At 41.2% G+C, this 17153-nt stretch overlaps 1 protein-coding gene across 1 annotated transcript in view; it reads right to left on the reverse strand.

Moving 5' to 3' along the window:
* Window positions 1–17153, reverse strand: part of LOC139156045 (muskelin) — a gene marked incomplete at its 3' end in the record, with an annotated part of 63950 nt that overhangs the window by 18208 nt on the left and 28589 nt on the right. Inside the window, exons 9-12 of the mRNA XM_070731391.1 lie at window positions 14134–14246; window positions 4658–4870; window positions 1863–2084; window positions 350–479 (exon numbers count right to left, since the gene is read on the reverse strand). Coding sequence (XP_070587492.1) covers window positions 350–479; window positions 1863–2084; window positions 4658–4870; window positions 14134–14246 — 678 coding nt within the window. The remainder of the gene's footprint in view (window positions 1–349; window positions 480–1862; window positions 2085–4657; window positions 4871–14133; window positions 14247–17153) is intronic.

Consider the following 17153-nt stretch of genomic DNA (forward strand, 5'->3'; position numbering starts at 1 on the left):
GTAAAAGCAAAGAATGTGTGCGATTGGGGAAACCACAGGGAGGGCGGAGGCCCTGTTTCCTCCCAGGAGATTCCTAGAGAGGCCCCATAGAGGCTTCCCACCGCCTATTCCAGCCATGTTTCCTCCCTGGAGATTACTAGAGAGGCCCCACAGAGGCTTCTCCCCGCCTATTCCGGCCATGTTTCCTCCCTGGAGATTACTAGAAAGGCCCCACAGAGGCTTCCCCCCGTCTATTCCGGCCATGTTTCTTCCCAGGAGATTCCTAGAAATTATATGTTGTGTTTGTAATGTTTGTCTTTTGAATAATAATAAAAATATTTTTTAAAAAAAAAAACAAGTGCAGCCTTACCCATCCCTGAGTCCTTTTTGGTGCCGTCCGAGATGATATCCACGTGGTCGCTGTCTACGTCGTAACTGAAAAAATCGTTCAAGTATGTTTTCGACCTTTGTCCGCCAAACATATAGAGGCAACGGTTTTTCTAGGAGGGAGGGAAAAAGACAAGGTATGCTGAGTTATTCATCGCACTAAGAACCGCTCAAAACCGATGAAAAGGACTCGGATTACTATGCTATTTGGATGAACTGGTACAATCGGGTACAAAAAAGAAACACAACTCAACCAAATCCCGCTGTATAGAGCGCTGGTGAGACCCCATTTGGAATATACTGTGTTCAGTTCTGGAGACCTCACCTACAAAAAGAGATGGATAAAATTGAACAGGTCCAAAGACGGGCTACAAGAATGGTGGAAGGTCTTAAGCATAAAACGTATCAGGAAAGACTTCATGAACTCAATCTGTATAGTCTGGAGGACAGAAGGGAAAGGGGGGACATGATCAAAACATTTAAATATGTTAAAGGGTTGAATAAGGTTCAGGAGGGAAGTGTTTTTAATAGGAAAGTGAACACAAGAACAAGGGGACACAATCTGAAGTTAGTTGGGGGAAAGATCAAAAGCAACGTGAGAAAATATTATTTGACTGAAAGAGTGGTAGATCCTTGGAACAAACTTTCAGCAGACGTGGTTGGTAAATCCACAGTAACTGAATTTAAACATGCCTGGGATAAACATAAAATAAATAATATTTTCTCACGTTCCTTTTGATCTTTCCCCCAACTGACCTCAGATTGTGCCCCCTTGTTCTTGGGTTCACTTTCCTATTGAAAACATTTCCCTCCTGAACCTTATTTAACCCTTTAACATATTTAAATGTTTTGATCATGTCCCCCCTTTTCCTTCTGTCCTCCAGACTCTACAGATTGAGTTCATGAAGTCTTTCCTGATACGTTTTATGCTTAAGACCTTCCACCATTCTTGTAGCCCGTCTTTGGACCCATTCAATTTTGTCAATATCTTTTTGTAGGTGAGGTCTCCAGAACTGAACACAGTATAATTCCAAATGTGGTCTCACCAGCAGTCTATATAAGGGGATCACAATCTCCCTCTTCCCGCTTGTTATACCTCTAGCTATGCAGCCAAGCATCCTACTTGCTTTTCCTACCGCCCGACCACACTGCTCACCCATTTTGAGACTGTCAGAAATCACTACCCCTAAATCCTTCTCTTCTGAAGTTTTTGCTAACACCGAACTGCCAATTCTATACTCAGATTGAGGATTCCTTTTCCCCAAGTGCATTATTTTACATTTGGAAACATTAAACTGCAGTTTCCATTGCTTTGACTATTTATCTAATAAAGCTAAATCATTTACCATATTACAGACCCCTCCAGGAATACCAACCCTATTGCACACTTTAGAGTCATCGGCAAATAGGGAAACCTTCCCTACCAAACCTTCCCCTATGTCACTCACAAACATATTACGGAAGCGTAAGCCGTCCCACAGAGGGTTGGACCTTACCGAATGGAATAACATGCAGTGTCCTATTCTGGACTGGACGTCTTCGGGCCCAGCATTACACGAATCTTCTCGCAAGAGTTTCCATATCCGGCACTGACAGTCAAAAGCAAAAAGGCCGCTGAATTGCGGTTCACTGGCCCGGCTGTCGTCCACGCTGCCATTACACGTCAAAATCCTTCCCCCGAAGGTGTAGATCATGTGTTTCTCTGAATCCATGCACATCTGCAATAAACAGGAGGCATTTTTATTTTAACAAATACGGCTTGATACGAAAAAAGCAAGTCTTTAAAAAACAAATATTACGGTTTAAATCAGCAGTGTCCAATTTTGTCAACTTTAAGACCTGTGGACTTCAACTCCCAGAATTCCCCGGTCAGCCATACTTTTATGTACACTGAGAGCATATGTACCTAAACAAATTCCTTGTGTGTCCAATCACACTTGGCCAATAAAATTCTATTCTATTCTGTCCTGTCCTGTCCTATACAATAGTATATATCCCTCCTTTGGCTTCTCTTCTCTTCTCTTTGCATTCCATTCCATCCCATCCTATTTCTCATCTATATTCTATTCTATTCTCAATATTCTATTCCATTCTATTGTCAATAAAAATTCTATTCTATGCTGTTCTCAATATTCTATTCTATTCTATGCTATTCTATTCTCAATAAAGATTCTATTCTATTCCTGCCCCATATTCTATTCTATTCTATTCCCCCTCTATATTCTATTCTATTCCATTCCATTCTATTTGCATTCCATTCCATCCCATTTCTCCTCTATATTCTATTCTATGCTATGCTATTCTCAATAAAGATTCTATTCTATTCTATTCCTGCTCCATATTCTATTCTATTCTATTCCTGCTCCATATTCTATTCTATTCTATTCCTGCTCCATATTCTATTCTATTCCTGCTCCATATTCTATTCTATTCTATACTATTCTCAATATTCTATTCTATTCTATTCCTCCTTTATATTCTATTCTATTCTATTCCTGCTCCATATTCTATTCTATGCTATTCTCAATATTCTATTCTATTCTATTCTATTCCTCCTTTATATTTTATTCAATTCTATTCCTGCTCCATATTCTATTCTATTCCTGCTCCCTATTCTATTCTATTCTATTCTATTCCTGCTCCATATTCTATTTTATTCTATTCCTGCTCCATATTCTATTCTATTCCTGCTCCATATTCTATTCTATTCCTGCTCCATATTCTATTCTATTCTATGCTATTCTCAATATTCTATTCTATTCTATTCCTCCTTTATATTCTATTCTATTCTATTCCTGCTCCATATTCTATTCTATGCTATTCTCAATATTCTATTCTATTCTATTCCTCCTTTATATTTTATTCAATTCTATTTCTGCTCCATATTCTATTCTATTCTATTCCTGCCCCATATTCTATTCTATTCTATGCTATTCTCAATATTCTATTCTATTCTATTCCTCCTTTATATTCTATTCTATTCTATTCTATTCCTGCTCCATATTCTATTCTATGCAATTCTCAATAAAGATTCTATTATATTCTATTCCTCCTTTATATTCTATTCTATTCCTGCTCCATATTCTATTCTATTCTATTCCTGCTCCATATTCTATTCTATTCTATTCCTGCTCCATATTCTATTCTATTCTATTCCTGCTCCATATTCTATTCTATTCTATTCCTGCTCCATATTCTATTCTATTCTATTCCTGCTCCATATTCTATTCTATTCCTGCTCCATATTCTATTCTATTCCTGCTCCATATTCTATTCTATTCTATACTATTCTCAATATTCTATTCTATTCCTCCTTTATATTCTATTCTATTCCTGCTCCATATTCTATTCTATGCTATTCTCAATATTCTATTCTATTCTATTCTATTCCTCCTTTATATTTTATTCAATTCTATTCCTGCTCCATATTCTATTCTATTCTATTCCTGCTCCCTATTCTATTCTATTCTATTCTATTCCTGCTCCATATTCTATTCTATTCTATTCCTGCTCCATATTCTATTCTATTCCTGCTCCATATTCTATTCTATTCCTGCTCCATATTCTATTCTATTCTATGCTATTCTCAATATTCTATTCTATTCTATTCCTCCTTTATATTCTATTCTATTCTATTCCTGCTCCATATTCTATTCTATGCTATTCTCAATATTCTATTCTATTCTATTCCTCCTTTATATTTTATTCAATTCTATTCCTGCTCCATATTCTATTCTATTCTATTCCTGCCCCATATTCTATTCTATTCTATGCTATTCTCAATATTCTATTCTATTCTATTCCTCCTTTATATTCTATTCTATTCTATTCCTGCTCCATATTCTATTCTATGCAATTCTCAATAAAGATTCTATTATATTCTATTCCTCCTTTATATTCTATTCTATTCCTGCCCCATATTCTATTCTATTCTATGCTATTCTCAATATTCTATTCTATTCTATTCCTCCTTTATATTTTATTCAATTCTATTCCTGCTCCATATTCTATTCTATTCTATTCCTGCCCCATATTCTATTCTATTCTATGCTATTCTCAATATTCTATTCTATTCTATTCCTCCTTTCTATTCTATTCTATTCCATTCTCTTTGCATTCCATCCCATCCCATTTCTCCTCTATATTCTATTCTATTCTCAATATTCTATTCTATGCTATGCTATTCTCAACAAAGATTCTATTCTATTCCTCCCCATATTCTATTCCATTCCATTCCACCCAACCCTACCCTACCCTACCCTCTTCAGCCTGCAGTGTGAATGACACTGACCTGATGGTCGAACACAAGCTTGGGGCCTCCGTCAGCGGCCGTATCTTCGCTCAGCAACATCCAGGTGTTCGTGTCGATGTCGTAGCGATAGAAGTCGCTTTTCAGGGATTTGCTGTTCCTCACAGAGGAATCCAGGTAACGCCCCAAGGTGTAGATCTGCCTTCGCTGGATGTCGATGCACATCTTGTGACAGGACCGAGCCGTCGGACCATTCTGGAGCGAGAAGGAGAGCAAGGGAAACGGGCTCAGGCTTACAGTTCACAAAGGGAGAACCGGGACCGCGCAGAACCCGGCATTCGGCCGTCTTCCCACCTGAAACTCACACGGGGAAAACGGGGGTGGGTGGGGGGTGTTCTTGTAGCGTTCGTTTTGTGCGATAAACGGAAAAATCGTTAATTCCCGCTGGCATTTTTATTTTCCAAAAGGAAAGCCGCAGATCGCTCCTGTCAGAAATATTTTTCAGATCTTCCGTCAACCTAAAACTCTCTTTGGGGAAAACCGGCAGACGAGAACGATGCTGTTTAACGTGAGGGCGATGATCTCATTCGCCTTCTGCTCTTCCCCGTACAAAGGGAGGAGGCTGGAAAAACACAACATCGTGTTGAAGTTTGCTAGAGCCAGATTGAGGCGCAGAGGTTTTTAACAGAAGCAAAACTCGGAATCACTGAAACCTGGTGGAAAACCCTGGAAGATTCATCCTTAGGACATTTCTTGACCTGGCCCAATGAAGGTATTCAATGTGATAGTACGCGTGTGACTGTTTGGTTTTAAATGTTTAGTTTTTAAGATAATTTTTAAATTAACTATTATATTAATTGGCTTAGAGATGTTTTATATATTGTATCTTTTTTTAATCAAAATGTTGTAAGCCGCCCCAAGTCCCGAGTCTTCGGAGAGGGGCGGCATACAAATCTAATAAATAAATAAAGACCACGGAGAGGGGCGCCATATAAATCCAATCAATCAATCAATCAGAGTCCAAGTCAAAGTATTCCTCAAAGTTCCAATTTATTGCCAGAGCCATCCTGGCACCTACACTGGGGAAACCTGACTCCGAGTGTATTATTAATTTTATTTATTTATTTATTTATTCGATTTTTATGCTGCCCTTCTCCTTAGACTCAGGGCGGCTTACAACATGTTAGCAATAGCACTTCTTAACAGAGCCAGGCTATTGCCCCCACAATCCGGGTCCTCATTTGACCCACCTCGGAAGGATGGAAGGCTGAGTCAACCTTGAGTCAGGGATGAGATTTGAACCGCTGACCTTCAGATCTTCAGTCAGCTTCAGTGGCCTGCAGTACAGCACTCTACCTGCTGCGCCACCCCAGCTCTTTTCCCACCCACTTGAAAGTTCACATCCCTTGACCCCCACCCACAAACCTGTCACGTTGTCCACTCAGATTGTGCCAGCGTGGCACAATCTGAGTCTACAGAGAGGGGCGGCATACAAATCTAATAAATAAATAAATAAGTCCTCCTTCCGCTTCCGCCCAGCTGGGTGAGCATAGGATAGCCTTGAACCACTCCAAAGAATGCTTTGTGGCTGCTTCTCATGAAAATCACCCCTCCCAAGTTCCCATCAACATCAGGCCTCCTATGGATAGTATGACAAGCCATTTATTCTATCACAACTTCTGCACCGGCTTGACAAATATTTTGGCTTATGTTATTCTAGTAACTAGCTGGGCAAAGGAAGGCATAGAAACATGGAAACATAGAAGTCTGATGGCAGAAAAAGACCTCATGGTCCATCTAGTCTGCCCTTATACTATTTCCTGTATTTTATCTTAGGATGGATATATGTTTATCCCAGGCATGTTTAAATTCAGTGACTGTGGATTTATCAACCACGTCTGCTGGAAGTTTGTTCCAAGGATCTACTACTCTTTCAGTCAAATAATATTTTCTCACGTTGCTTTTGATCTTTCCCCCAACTAACTTCAGATTGTGCCCCCTTGTTCTTGTGTTCACTTTCCTATTAAAAACACTTCCCTCCTGGACCTTATTTAACATATTTAAATGTTTCGATCATGTCCCCCCTTTTCCTTCTGTCCTCCAGACTCTACAGATGGAGTTCATGAAGTCTTTCCTGATACGTTTTATGCTTAAGACCCTCCACCATTCTTGTAGCCCATCTTTGGACCCCTTCAATTTTGTCAATATCTTCTTGTAGGCAAGGTCTCCAGAACTGAGCACAGTATTCGAAATATGGTCTCACCAGCGCTCTATATAGCGGGATCATAATCTCCCTCTTCCTGCTTGTTATACCTCAAGCTATGCAGCCAAGCATCCTACTTGCTTTCCCTACCACCTGACTGCACTGTTCACCCATTTGGAGACTGTCAGAAATCACTACATTCATAAGGCAGCTTATGAATGGGCCGGAAAACTTTTCTATGTTGGACAGTGACAATGAGCACTTTAAAAAATTTATTTAGCCCCAGGTAGCTATTTGGGTAAACAGCAGTAAAGCTGAAAATTTTGTACACAATCACACCTGGGACAATAACTCCTGTCCTAATTTTGGAAGCAAGCTTTTAATTGTGCGTCCGTGCTACAAAGCTAACGGAAGAGACGATCCAAGCTATGCATTTTTAATGTGTTCTGGGATGCTACACGCTCACGCTTTGGAGAAATCTAACCAGGAAGCTTTAGAGAGGAAATGTCTATGGGATTCTCAGCTGTGTAGGTTGTGGTTGTCCCAAAAGAGGCAACTTTCTTGTTTTGTTTTGAGGACATTTTGCTTCTCCTCCAAAAAGGTTCTTCAGCTCTGACTGAATGGAAGGATTGATTCTCCTTGCAGACAGCTGGTTCCATTTTATGCAATGGTTTGTATGAGAGATATGATTGCTTTTATATCAGGGGTTTTTAAATACTTTCAACCAGCAGTCCCCAAACTATGGCCCGCGGGCCACATGCGGCCCGCTGAGGCCATTTATCCGGCCCGCAGGTGAGTGACAGAAGCACATCTAATTTTCATGAATAAAATGCAGTATTTTGTTAGTAACTAATATCAATGATCAAAACAGTTGCAAAAGTTTTTTTTCTAATTTTGTCATCCAGTTACATTCATTTTCTTTTAATTAAATTCCCTCCTTTAAAAAGTACAACACCAATTACATTTCTAACTTATTAACCATTATGCCAAAGTGCTTCCATCTTTCTTTATACATTTTTCTATAAGCCAAGAAAAACTTGTATAGCCAATCAGATGTTAACAAAAGAAAATTAAAAACAAAACATAAACATATATAAATTTCAGACTTCTTCCCCCCCCCCCCACTCTAAATAGTACGTTTCCATTTTGTTTTTTACTTTAAAATAAGGTATGTGCAGTGTGCATAGGGACTTGTTCATAGGTTTTTTTAATAGTCCGGCCCTCCAACAGTCCGAGGGACAGTGAACTGGCCCCCTGTGTAAAAAGTTTGGGGACCCCTGCTTTTAACTATTGGATTTGTACTGTTTTTATTGTTGTGAGCCGCCCCGAGTCTTCAGAGAGGGGCAGCACACAAATCTAATAAATATAAATACAGTGGTCCCTCGATTTTCACGGGTTCGAACTTCGCGAAACGGCTATACCAGGGTTTTTCAAAAATATTAATTAAAAAAATACTTTGCGGGTTTTTTCCCTATACCACGGGTTTTTCCCGCCCGATGACGTCATACGTCATCACCAAACTTTCGTCCACCTTTAATAAATATTTTTTAAAATAAACTTTAATAAATAAACATGGTGAATAATAATCTAAATGGTTGCTAAGGGAATGAGAAATTGCAGTTTAGGGGTGTTAAAGTGTTATGGGATGGCTTGTGATACTGTTCATAGCCAAAAATAGTGTATTTACTTCCGCATCTCTACTTCGCGGAAATTCGACTTTCGCGGGCGGTCTTGGATCGCATCCCCTGCGAAAATCGAGGGAACCCTGTATACTGTATATATATATGTAGATCTATCCCAGTCTCCCTTAATTTTCAAATTTTCAAACACAGCTGTGTTCGCCCTAGAACAAGGACAGAAACACCAGCCTGAAGATGACGAGTGGGACCTCGTCAAAACGTCGCCAGAAATTTCCAAATCCTACACGGGAAGAAACCCGAATATACCAAGACTGTCATATATATATAGGGTTGGGCCGAGAAGCAAATAAGGAGCTGTGATGTTCCTTCGATACACCAGGGTGATTCGACACAAAAATATGTAACTCTTCCCTGGTGCAGAGCTGAAGGGATTGGATACTGTAGCCTAGAGGATAATTCTCTGCCTTACAAGGCAAAGGTTGCAGGTTCAAGTCCCAGTGGGTATGGCTAGCTGATGAGGCCAAAATAAGGCTGAAATAGATCTATCCTAGTCTCCCTTAATTTTCAAATTCAGCAAAAAAACATGTGACATATGTATGGTCGGACGGTAAGAAAAGCAAGTAGGATGCTTGGCTGCATAACTAGAGGTATAACAAGCAGGAAGAGGGAGATTGCGATCCTGCTATACAGAGCGCTGGTGAGACCACATCTGGAATAATACTGTGTTCAGTTCTGGAGACCTCACCTACAAAAAGATATTGACAAAATTGAACAGGTCCAAAGACGGGCTACCAGAATGGTGGAAGGTCTTAAGCATAAAACGTATCAGGAAAGACTTTATGAACTCAATCTGTATAGTCTGGAGGACAGAAGGGAAAGGGGGGACATGATCGAAACCTTTAAATATATTAAAGGGTTAAATAAGGTCCAGGAGGGAAGTGTTTTTAATAGGAAAGTGAACACAAGAACAAGGGGGCACAATCTGAAGTTAGTTGGGGGAAAGATCAAAAGCAACATGAGAAAATATTATTTTACTGAGAGAGTAGTAGATCCTTGGAACAAACTTCCAGCAGACGTGGTTGGTAAATCCACAGTCACTGAATTTAAACATGCCTGGGATAAACATATATCCATTGTAAGATAAAATACAGGAAATAGTATAAGGTCAGACTAGATGGACCATGAGGTCTTTTTCTGCTGTCAGACTTCTATGTTTCTATAACACAGTCCTTTTTAGAGAATCTTTTATTTTTTGGATTTGGATTCCAATTGGACTCTGGGCGGCTTAGAGTACTATCTCCTGGTTTATTCAGAAGCTATTGCTGTAATATTCATTAGCCTTTCTCCCAGATAACCAGAGACACTTTTTTGGCCCTTGTACATCATGAAATTACTTTGTATTTCAACAAAACCGTCAACACAGAGAATTCACAGAGTGTTCTTCTTAACAGCTCGGTTCGTGAACATCCTGCTTTTTCCTTTGCAGCAATATTGCAAAACATCTGAATTCAGGAAATGATTTATCTGGCTTTGACTGTGATCACTTTGTCTCCGATTTTAATTACGGATCAGAAAAGTCACCTGCTCTACGCAAGATGTTTAAGTAGGACTCCACGCACTTGTGTTTGTAAGAGACAGGTACAATTTCTGCTTTGGGGAAAATAAATAATCACTGATATACTTCCTACATTTAAGGTAGTGTGTCCTTATTGGAGGGTTTTGTGTTGTTAGTAACTGCTAGGAGCGAGCCTGGTTAAATCCAGAGGTGTATAAACATAACGAATACAGAAAAACGAAGCTGTTTTGGGTCCTATTCTTTTTAATATGTTTGTGAGTGACATAGGGGAAGGTTTGGTAGGGAACATTTGCCTATTTGCCGATGACTCTAAAGTGTGCAATAGGGTTGATATTCCTGGAGAGGTCTGTAATATGGTAAATGATTTAGCTTTACTAGATAAATGGTCAAAGCAATGGAAACTGCAGTTTAATGTTTCCAAATGTAAAATAATGCACTTGGGGAAAAGGAATCCTCAATCTGAGTATTGTATTGGCAGACTTCATGAACTCCATCTGTATAGTCTGGAGGACAGAATAACAAGGGGAGACATGATAGAAACATTTAAATATGTTAAAGGGTTAAATAAGGTCCAGGAGGGAAGTGTTGTTAATAGGAAAGTGAACCCAAGAACAAGGGGACACAATCTGAAGTTAGTTGGAGGAAAGATCAAAAGCAACGTGAGAAAATATTATTTTACTGAAAGAGTAACAGATCCTTGGAACAAACTTCCAGCAGACGTGGTAGATAAATCCACAGTAACTGAATTTAAACATGCCTGGGATAAACATAGATCCATCGTAAGATAAAATACAGAAAATAGTATAATGGCAGACTAGATGGACCATGAGGTCTTTTTCTGCCGCCAGTCTTCTATGTTTCTATGAAGCAAATATGTAGTTACAGGTAGCCCTTAAAACTATTTGTTCAGTGATTGTTTGAAATTACAACAGCTTTGAGAAATAATTGTATTTTTAGAACTATAGGACTCACCTTTCCCCCTCCTAAAAGAGGCTGAAAATTTGGGTGCATCTTATACTCAGAATATAGCTTTTTTCCCAGCTAATGATTTTCCCGGCTTGCAGAATTTTTTTATTGCTACTCTCTGCAAAGTTTTTTTCTAGACCTAAGTCTTTGCAGGCTTGGTTTCATTGCTGCTCCCTCCAAAGATTTTTTTCCTCCTTAGCCCTAACTAGGGGACAAGAGCCTCGGTGTCGCAGGGGTTAGAGTGCAGTACTGCCAGCTACTTCTGCTGATCACCAGCTGCCAGCAGTTTGGCAGATCGAATCTCAGGAGGCTCAATCAGCCGTCCATCCTTCCAAGGTTGATAAAATGAGGACCCAGATTGTTGGGGGCAACAGGCTTACAAGGCAATAGGTATAGGTATTGCGATAGCCAGGTCTTTGTGGCCTTGCGGAAGGCTGGTAGGGTGGGAGTAGTACGCACATTGGGAGGGTAGTTGGTTCCATAGAGCCGGGGCAGCCACAGAGAAGGCCCTCCCCCATGGTCCCGTCAACCTACATTGTTTAGTCGACGGGACCCGGAGAAGGCCAACTCTGTCAGCTTTTATTTATTTATTTATTAGATTTGTATGCCGCCCCTCTCCGAAGACTCGGGGCGGCTAACAACAATAAAAAAGACAATGTAAAGAAATCTAATATTAAAAATAATCTTTAAATACCCAATTTAAAGAACCAATCATACATACAAGCATACCATGTATAAATTCTATAAGCCTAGGGAGAAGGGAAAATTTCAATTCCCCCATGCCTGGCAACAGAGCTGGGTTTTAAGGAGCTTGCGAAAGGCAAGGAGGGTGGGGGCAACTCTGATATCTGGGGAGGAGCTGGTTCCAGAGGGTCGGGGCCGCCACAGAGAAGGCTCTTCTCCTGGGTCCCGCCAAACGACATTGTTTAGTTGACGGGACCCAGAGAAGTCCAACTCTGTGGGACCTAACCGGTCGCTGGGATTCGTGCGGCAGAAGGCGGTCCCGGAGGTATTCTGGTCCGATGCCATGAAAGGCTTTATAGATCATAACCAACACTTTGAATTGTGACCGGAAACTGATCGGCAACCAATGCAAACTGCGGAGTGTTGGTGTAACATGGGCGTATTTGGGGAAGCCCATGATTGCTCTCACAGCTGCATTCTGCACGATCTGAAGTTTCCGAACACTCTTCAAAGGTAGCCCCATGCAGAGAGCATTACAGTAGTTGAACCTCGAGGTGATGAGGGCATGAGAGAGTGTGAGCAGTGAGTCCCGGTCTAGATAGGGCCACAAGTGGTGCACCAGGCGAACCTGGGCAAACGCCCCCCTCTCCACAGCTGAAAGATGTTTCTCTAATGTGAGCTGTGGATCGAGGAGGACGCCCAAGTTGGTCTCTGTGGATCGAGGAGGACGCCTAAGTTGGTCTCTGGGAGGTATGCGGCAGGAGACGGTCCTGTAAATAGTCTGGCCCTGAGCCATGTAGGGGCTCTATAGTGCACCGGTAGAAACCCACCACTGCTCTATGCTCCCCTTTTGGCACACGAACCAAAAAAGGTTCACTATCACCGTCCTTAGACCCTTAGACCAAAAAGATTTAGCTTAATGTTTTCTCTGCATAGATATTTGATGAAGCCCAGCATAGTGTGCTGGGCCCAACTCTCCCATCGGTTCCAAAACTTCCATTAAAACATGTTTGGGTTTTTTCGTTTCGCTTTGTTGTTGTTTTTTTTAATTTCTTTGCTTCATTCTGTTCTGCCAAAGTATCTTTGTTTATTTTCAGCAACGGAACTGCCAACCTTTCCATCAACTCTTATGAAAGGCAATGGGGGGGGGGGGGAGATGCAAAAAAAAGGACGTGACTTTGTCTGGATATATATACAGAGCTACGCGGGAGGACTTGGTAAGATACCAGAATATAATGTGGCAATTAAGTGAACCAGTTCAGATAAATGACGAAGACACGTTTGCAGAAAACAATAAATAGTCTTACTCTTCAGAGCAAAATATCTTCTGTCTTTGTCTTCTGTTTACAGGAACTTTACTTTAGCCATAAAGCTCACTTACAAATAAATACTAAACCAATCCAGGTTTCTCCGTATCTCTCTACTACTCTACTCAATATTTAACTCATGCTCACACTGCTCCAGCCAGCCAACTAACAACCGCCACCATCAACAGCAAACAACAGCAAACTCAACAACAGACATTCATGATAAAGTTGATTTGCATCTTATAATGCTCTGGCCCAATCAGGTTGCAGTTCATACCCTACGACTCAGCATTAACATGCTTACATTGTACTTTTTACCTTATATGGTAATACAGTGGTACCTCTATTTGCGAACTTCATTCATTCCGTGACCAGGTTCTTAAGTACAAAAGTTTGTAAGAAGAAGCGATTTTTCCCATAGGAATCAATGTAAAAGCAAATAATGTGCGTGATTGGGGAAACCACAGGGAGGGTGGAGGCCCTGTTTCCTCCCAGGAGATTCCTAGAGAGGCCCCACAGAGGCTTCTCCCCACCTTTTCCAGCCCTGTTTCCTCCCAGGAGATTCCTAGAGTGGCCCCACGGAGGCTTCTCCCCACCTTTTCCAGCCCTGTTTCCTCCCAGGAGATTCCTAGAGTGGCCCCACGGAGGCTTCTCCCCACCTTTTCCTGGCCCTGTTTCCTCCCAGGAGATTCCTAGAGTGGCCCCACGGAGGCTTCTCCCTGCCTTTTCCAGCCCTGTTTCCTCCCAGGAGATTCCTAGAGTGGCCCCACGGAGGCTTCTCCCCACCTTTTCCTGGCCCTGTTTCCTCCCAGGAGATTCCTAGAGTGGCCCCACGGAGGCTTCTCCCTGCCTTTTCCAGCCCTGTTTCCTCCCAGGAGATTCCTAGAGTGGCCCCACGGAGGCTTCTCCCTGCCTTTTCCAGCCCTGTTTCCTCCCAGGAGATTCTTGGAGAGGCCCCACAGAAGCTTCTCCCCGCCTTTTCCGGCCCTGTTTCCTCCCAGGAGAATGTGCCATGGTAAAAGGGAGAATGTGCCATGGTAACTTGGGGATTGCAGACAAAAATTGGGTTATCCGAGCCAACCCCCGGCTTGGATTACACAGCACGCTCCTCGGGAAATGAGGGGTGGGGGAAAAACACTTGCCTCTTTTTCAGTGTCTCTGGATATACATGTCCACTGGTTTTCCTTCACGCTGTACGCCCAGAAGTCCGCCAGATCTTGCGTCCCGTCCCAGCCGCCAAACAAATAAACCGTTTCTGATCAAAACATTAGATAAAAAAAAGACATTAGCCTGTGGAGTGTGAGGCCACCAAAGCACAGCTGCAAACACAAAACATAGAAACATAGAAGATTGACGGCAGAAAAAGACCTCCCAGGGCAACTAGTCTGCCCTTGTACTATTTCCTGTATTTTATCTTAGGATGGACCTGTGTTTGTCCCAGGCATGTTTAAATTCAGTGACTGTGGATTGACCAACCACGTCTGCTGGAAGTTTGTTCCAAGGATCTACTACTCTTTCAGTAAAATAATATTTTCTTATGTTGCTTCTGAACTTTCCCCCAACGAACTTCAGATTGTGTTCCCTTGTTCTTGTGTTCACTTTCCTATTGAAAACACTTCCCTCCTGGACCTTATTTAACCCTTTAATATATTTAAATGTTTCGATCATGTCCTCCCTTTTCCTTCTGCCCTCCAGACTATACAGATTGAGTTCACATTGGGGGTTCAGGAGGGAAGTGTTTTTAATAGGAAAGTGAACACAAGAACAAGCGGACACAATCTGAAGTTAGTTGGGGGAAAGATCAAAAGCAAATATGAGAAAATATTATTTGACTGAAAGAGTAGTAGATCCTTGGAACAAACTTCCAGCAGACGTGGTTGGTAAATCCACAGTCACTGATTTTAAACATGCCTGGGATAAACATAGATCCATCCTAAGATAAAATACAGAAAATAGTATAAGGGCAGACTAGATGGACCATGAGGTCTTTTTCTGCCGTCAGACTTCTATGTTTCTATCTGGCTATAACCTCTGCTTGCAACAGCAGCAACGGCCACTATCACAAACCAAAAGGTTACCTTGGGTCATTAACTGTAATTACAGTGTTTATTCTGGGCACCGAGTAGCCAGTGTTCTTTTGCAAAGAGTACATCTCTTTGTGTGCCTAAATTCTCACAGCTTACAAAACCCACATTTACTACAATGGACCAATTGATAACCCAGGGAAGGAGGGGGGGGCGGGTTGGGCCCATGTCGCATATCCAATGAGGCCACAGATAAAACATCTTGCAATGTCTAGGCACACACACCATTCACAAATAGGAATTATTTCACAAATCCGATGGGCAGCTGGGAGAAGGAAAATGCTCCAGAGCAAAGAGAGAAAGTATTTCTTCCTAATATAAATTAGTTTTTTCTTTGGATGGCAGAAGAGAAAAGAGAGGCATGTGATTCACCTTATTTTGAAATTATATACGCTAAGAGACTTGGGCCAAACCCCCATTTTCTTAAATGCAGAATTTGCAAAACTCCCATTTTTCAATCTCCGGATTTGATGGAGAGGTTGTTCTCTGCAAGTGACAGTGCTATAAATAACCAAAGTTATTTTTGGTGCCGATAAGAATCTCGGAACAAAAGCTCTCTGTTAAGAAAGGCATGGTTTTAAATGCCTGTTTAAATGCCTCTCCCCTTGCCATATGCATTCAAATTCTGTAAATCTACATTTTAAAGATCAGGACATGAATCTCGGTAGATCCACCCTTTGTACACTCAGGAATTTAAATGTTCACGTTTCCAGTTTTTAAGGTTTGTTACCCAACTGTTTTTATTAGAAATAACTTGTTCTTTCAACACAGAAGTCCTGGTTTTGCTTTCACAGTGGCTTCTTTACATTCCTCTGAGAAGAAGGAAAGGGAGGAAGGAAGGAAGGAAGGAAGGAAGGAAGGAAGGAAGGAAGGAAGGAAGGAAGGAAGGAAGGAAGGAAGGAAGGAAAGAGAGAGAGAAAGAGAGAAAGAGAGAAAGAGAGAAAGAGAGAAAGAGAGAGAAGAGAGAGAGAGAGAGAGAGAGAGAGAGAAAGAAAGAAAGAAAGAAGAAAGAAAGAAAGAAAGAAAGAAAGAAATGGTTATGTGATCCGACTTTGGCTGTTACGCAATCAGCATGGATGAATGGTGGTTGCAACATCCTGGGATCATGTGATTATCATTTGTGATCTTCCCAACCAACTTCCCATAAGCAAAAGTCAAGGGTGAAAGGCGGATTCGTTAATCAACAGCATGATTGACTTAACAACGGCTGTCATTCACTTAACGGACGCTTCTAAAATTGGGCACAACCTACTTAACAACTGCCTCGGTTAGCAACGGAAATCCATGTGTCCCATTTGTGATCAAATCCTTGACATGCAACCACAATTGAGACAAAAACTTCTGTTGTTAAGCGAGATGGTTGTTAAGCGGGTTTTGCCCCATTTTGCGGCTTTTCTTGTCACATTCGTTAAATGAATCAGTCAATTGTTATATTACTAACGCAGTTGTCGAGTGAATCAGGATTCCCCATTCACATGGAATGGAATACAGAGAAGAGGAGAGGAGAGGGGATGGGAGGGGATAGAATAGAATAGAATAGAATAAGGGAGGGGAGGGGGGAGAACGGAGGGGAGAGGAGAGAAAGGAGAGGGGAGGGGAGAGTACAGAATACAGTGATCCCTCATTTTTCGCGGGGGATGCGTTCCAAGACCATCCGTAAAAAATGAATTTCCGCGAAGTAGAGGAAAGATATTTTTTTAATGTATTTAATGAGTATTTGGACTTTTAAAACCCCACCCTTTGCATTAAACAGTCATTCTATAATGTTTCTCAGCTGGAACTACATGCGATATCCTACCTGTTTCTTTAATAGAGTACAGTAGCACTGTAGAAGAATTTTTAATGGATTTAAAATTTTCAATGGATTTAATGGATTTAAGCCCCCTTTGAAAACCCGTGAAGTAGCGAATCCGCAAAAGATGAAACGCAAAGTAGCGAGGGATTACTATAGAAATAGAATAGAATAGGATAGGATAGAATATGGTGAGACCACACTTGGAGTCCTGTGTACAGTTCTGGTCACCGCACCTCAAGAAGGATATAATGGAACTGGAAAAGGTGCAAAAAAAGGGCAACAA

This window comes from Erythrolamprus reginae, unplaced genomic scaffold (genome assembly GCF_031021105.1).
Source record: "Erythrolamprus reginae isolate rEryReg1 unplaced genomic scaffold, rEryReg1.hap1 scaffold_242, whole genome shotgun sequence".
Classification (NCBI taxonomy): Eukaryota; Metazoa; Chordata; class Lepidosauria; order Squamata; family Dipsadidae; genus Erythrolamprus; species Erythrolamprus reginae.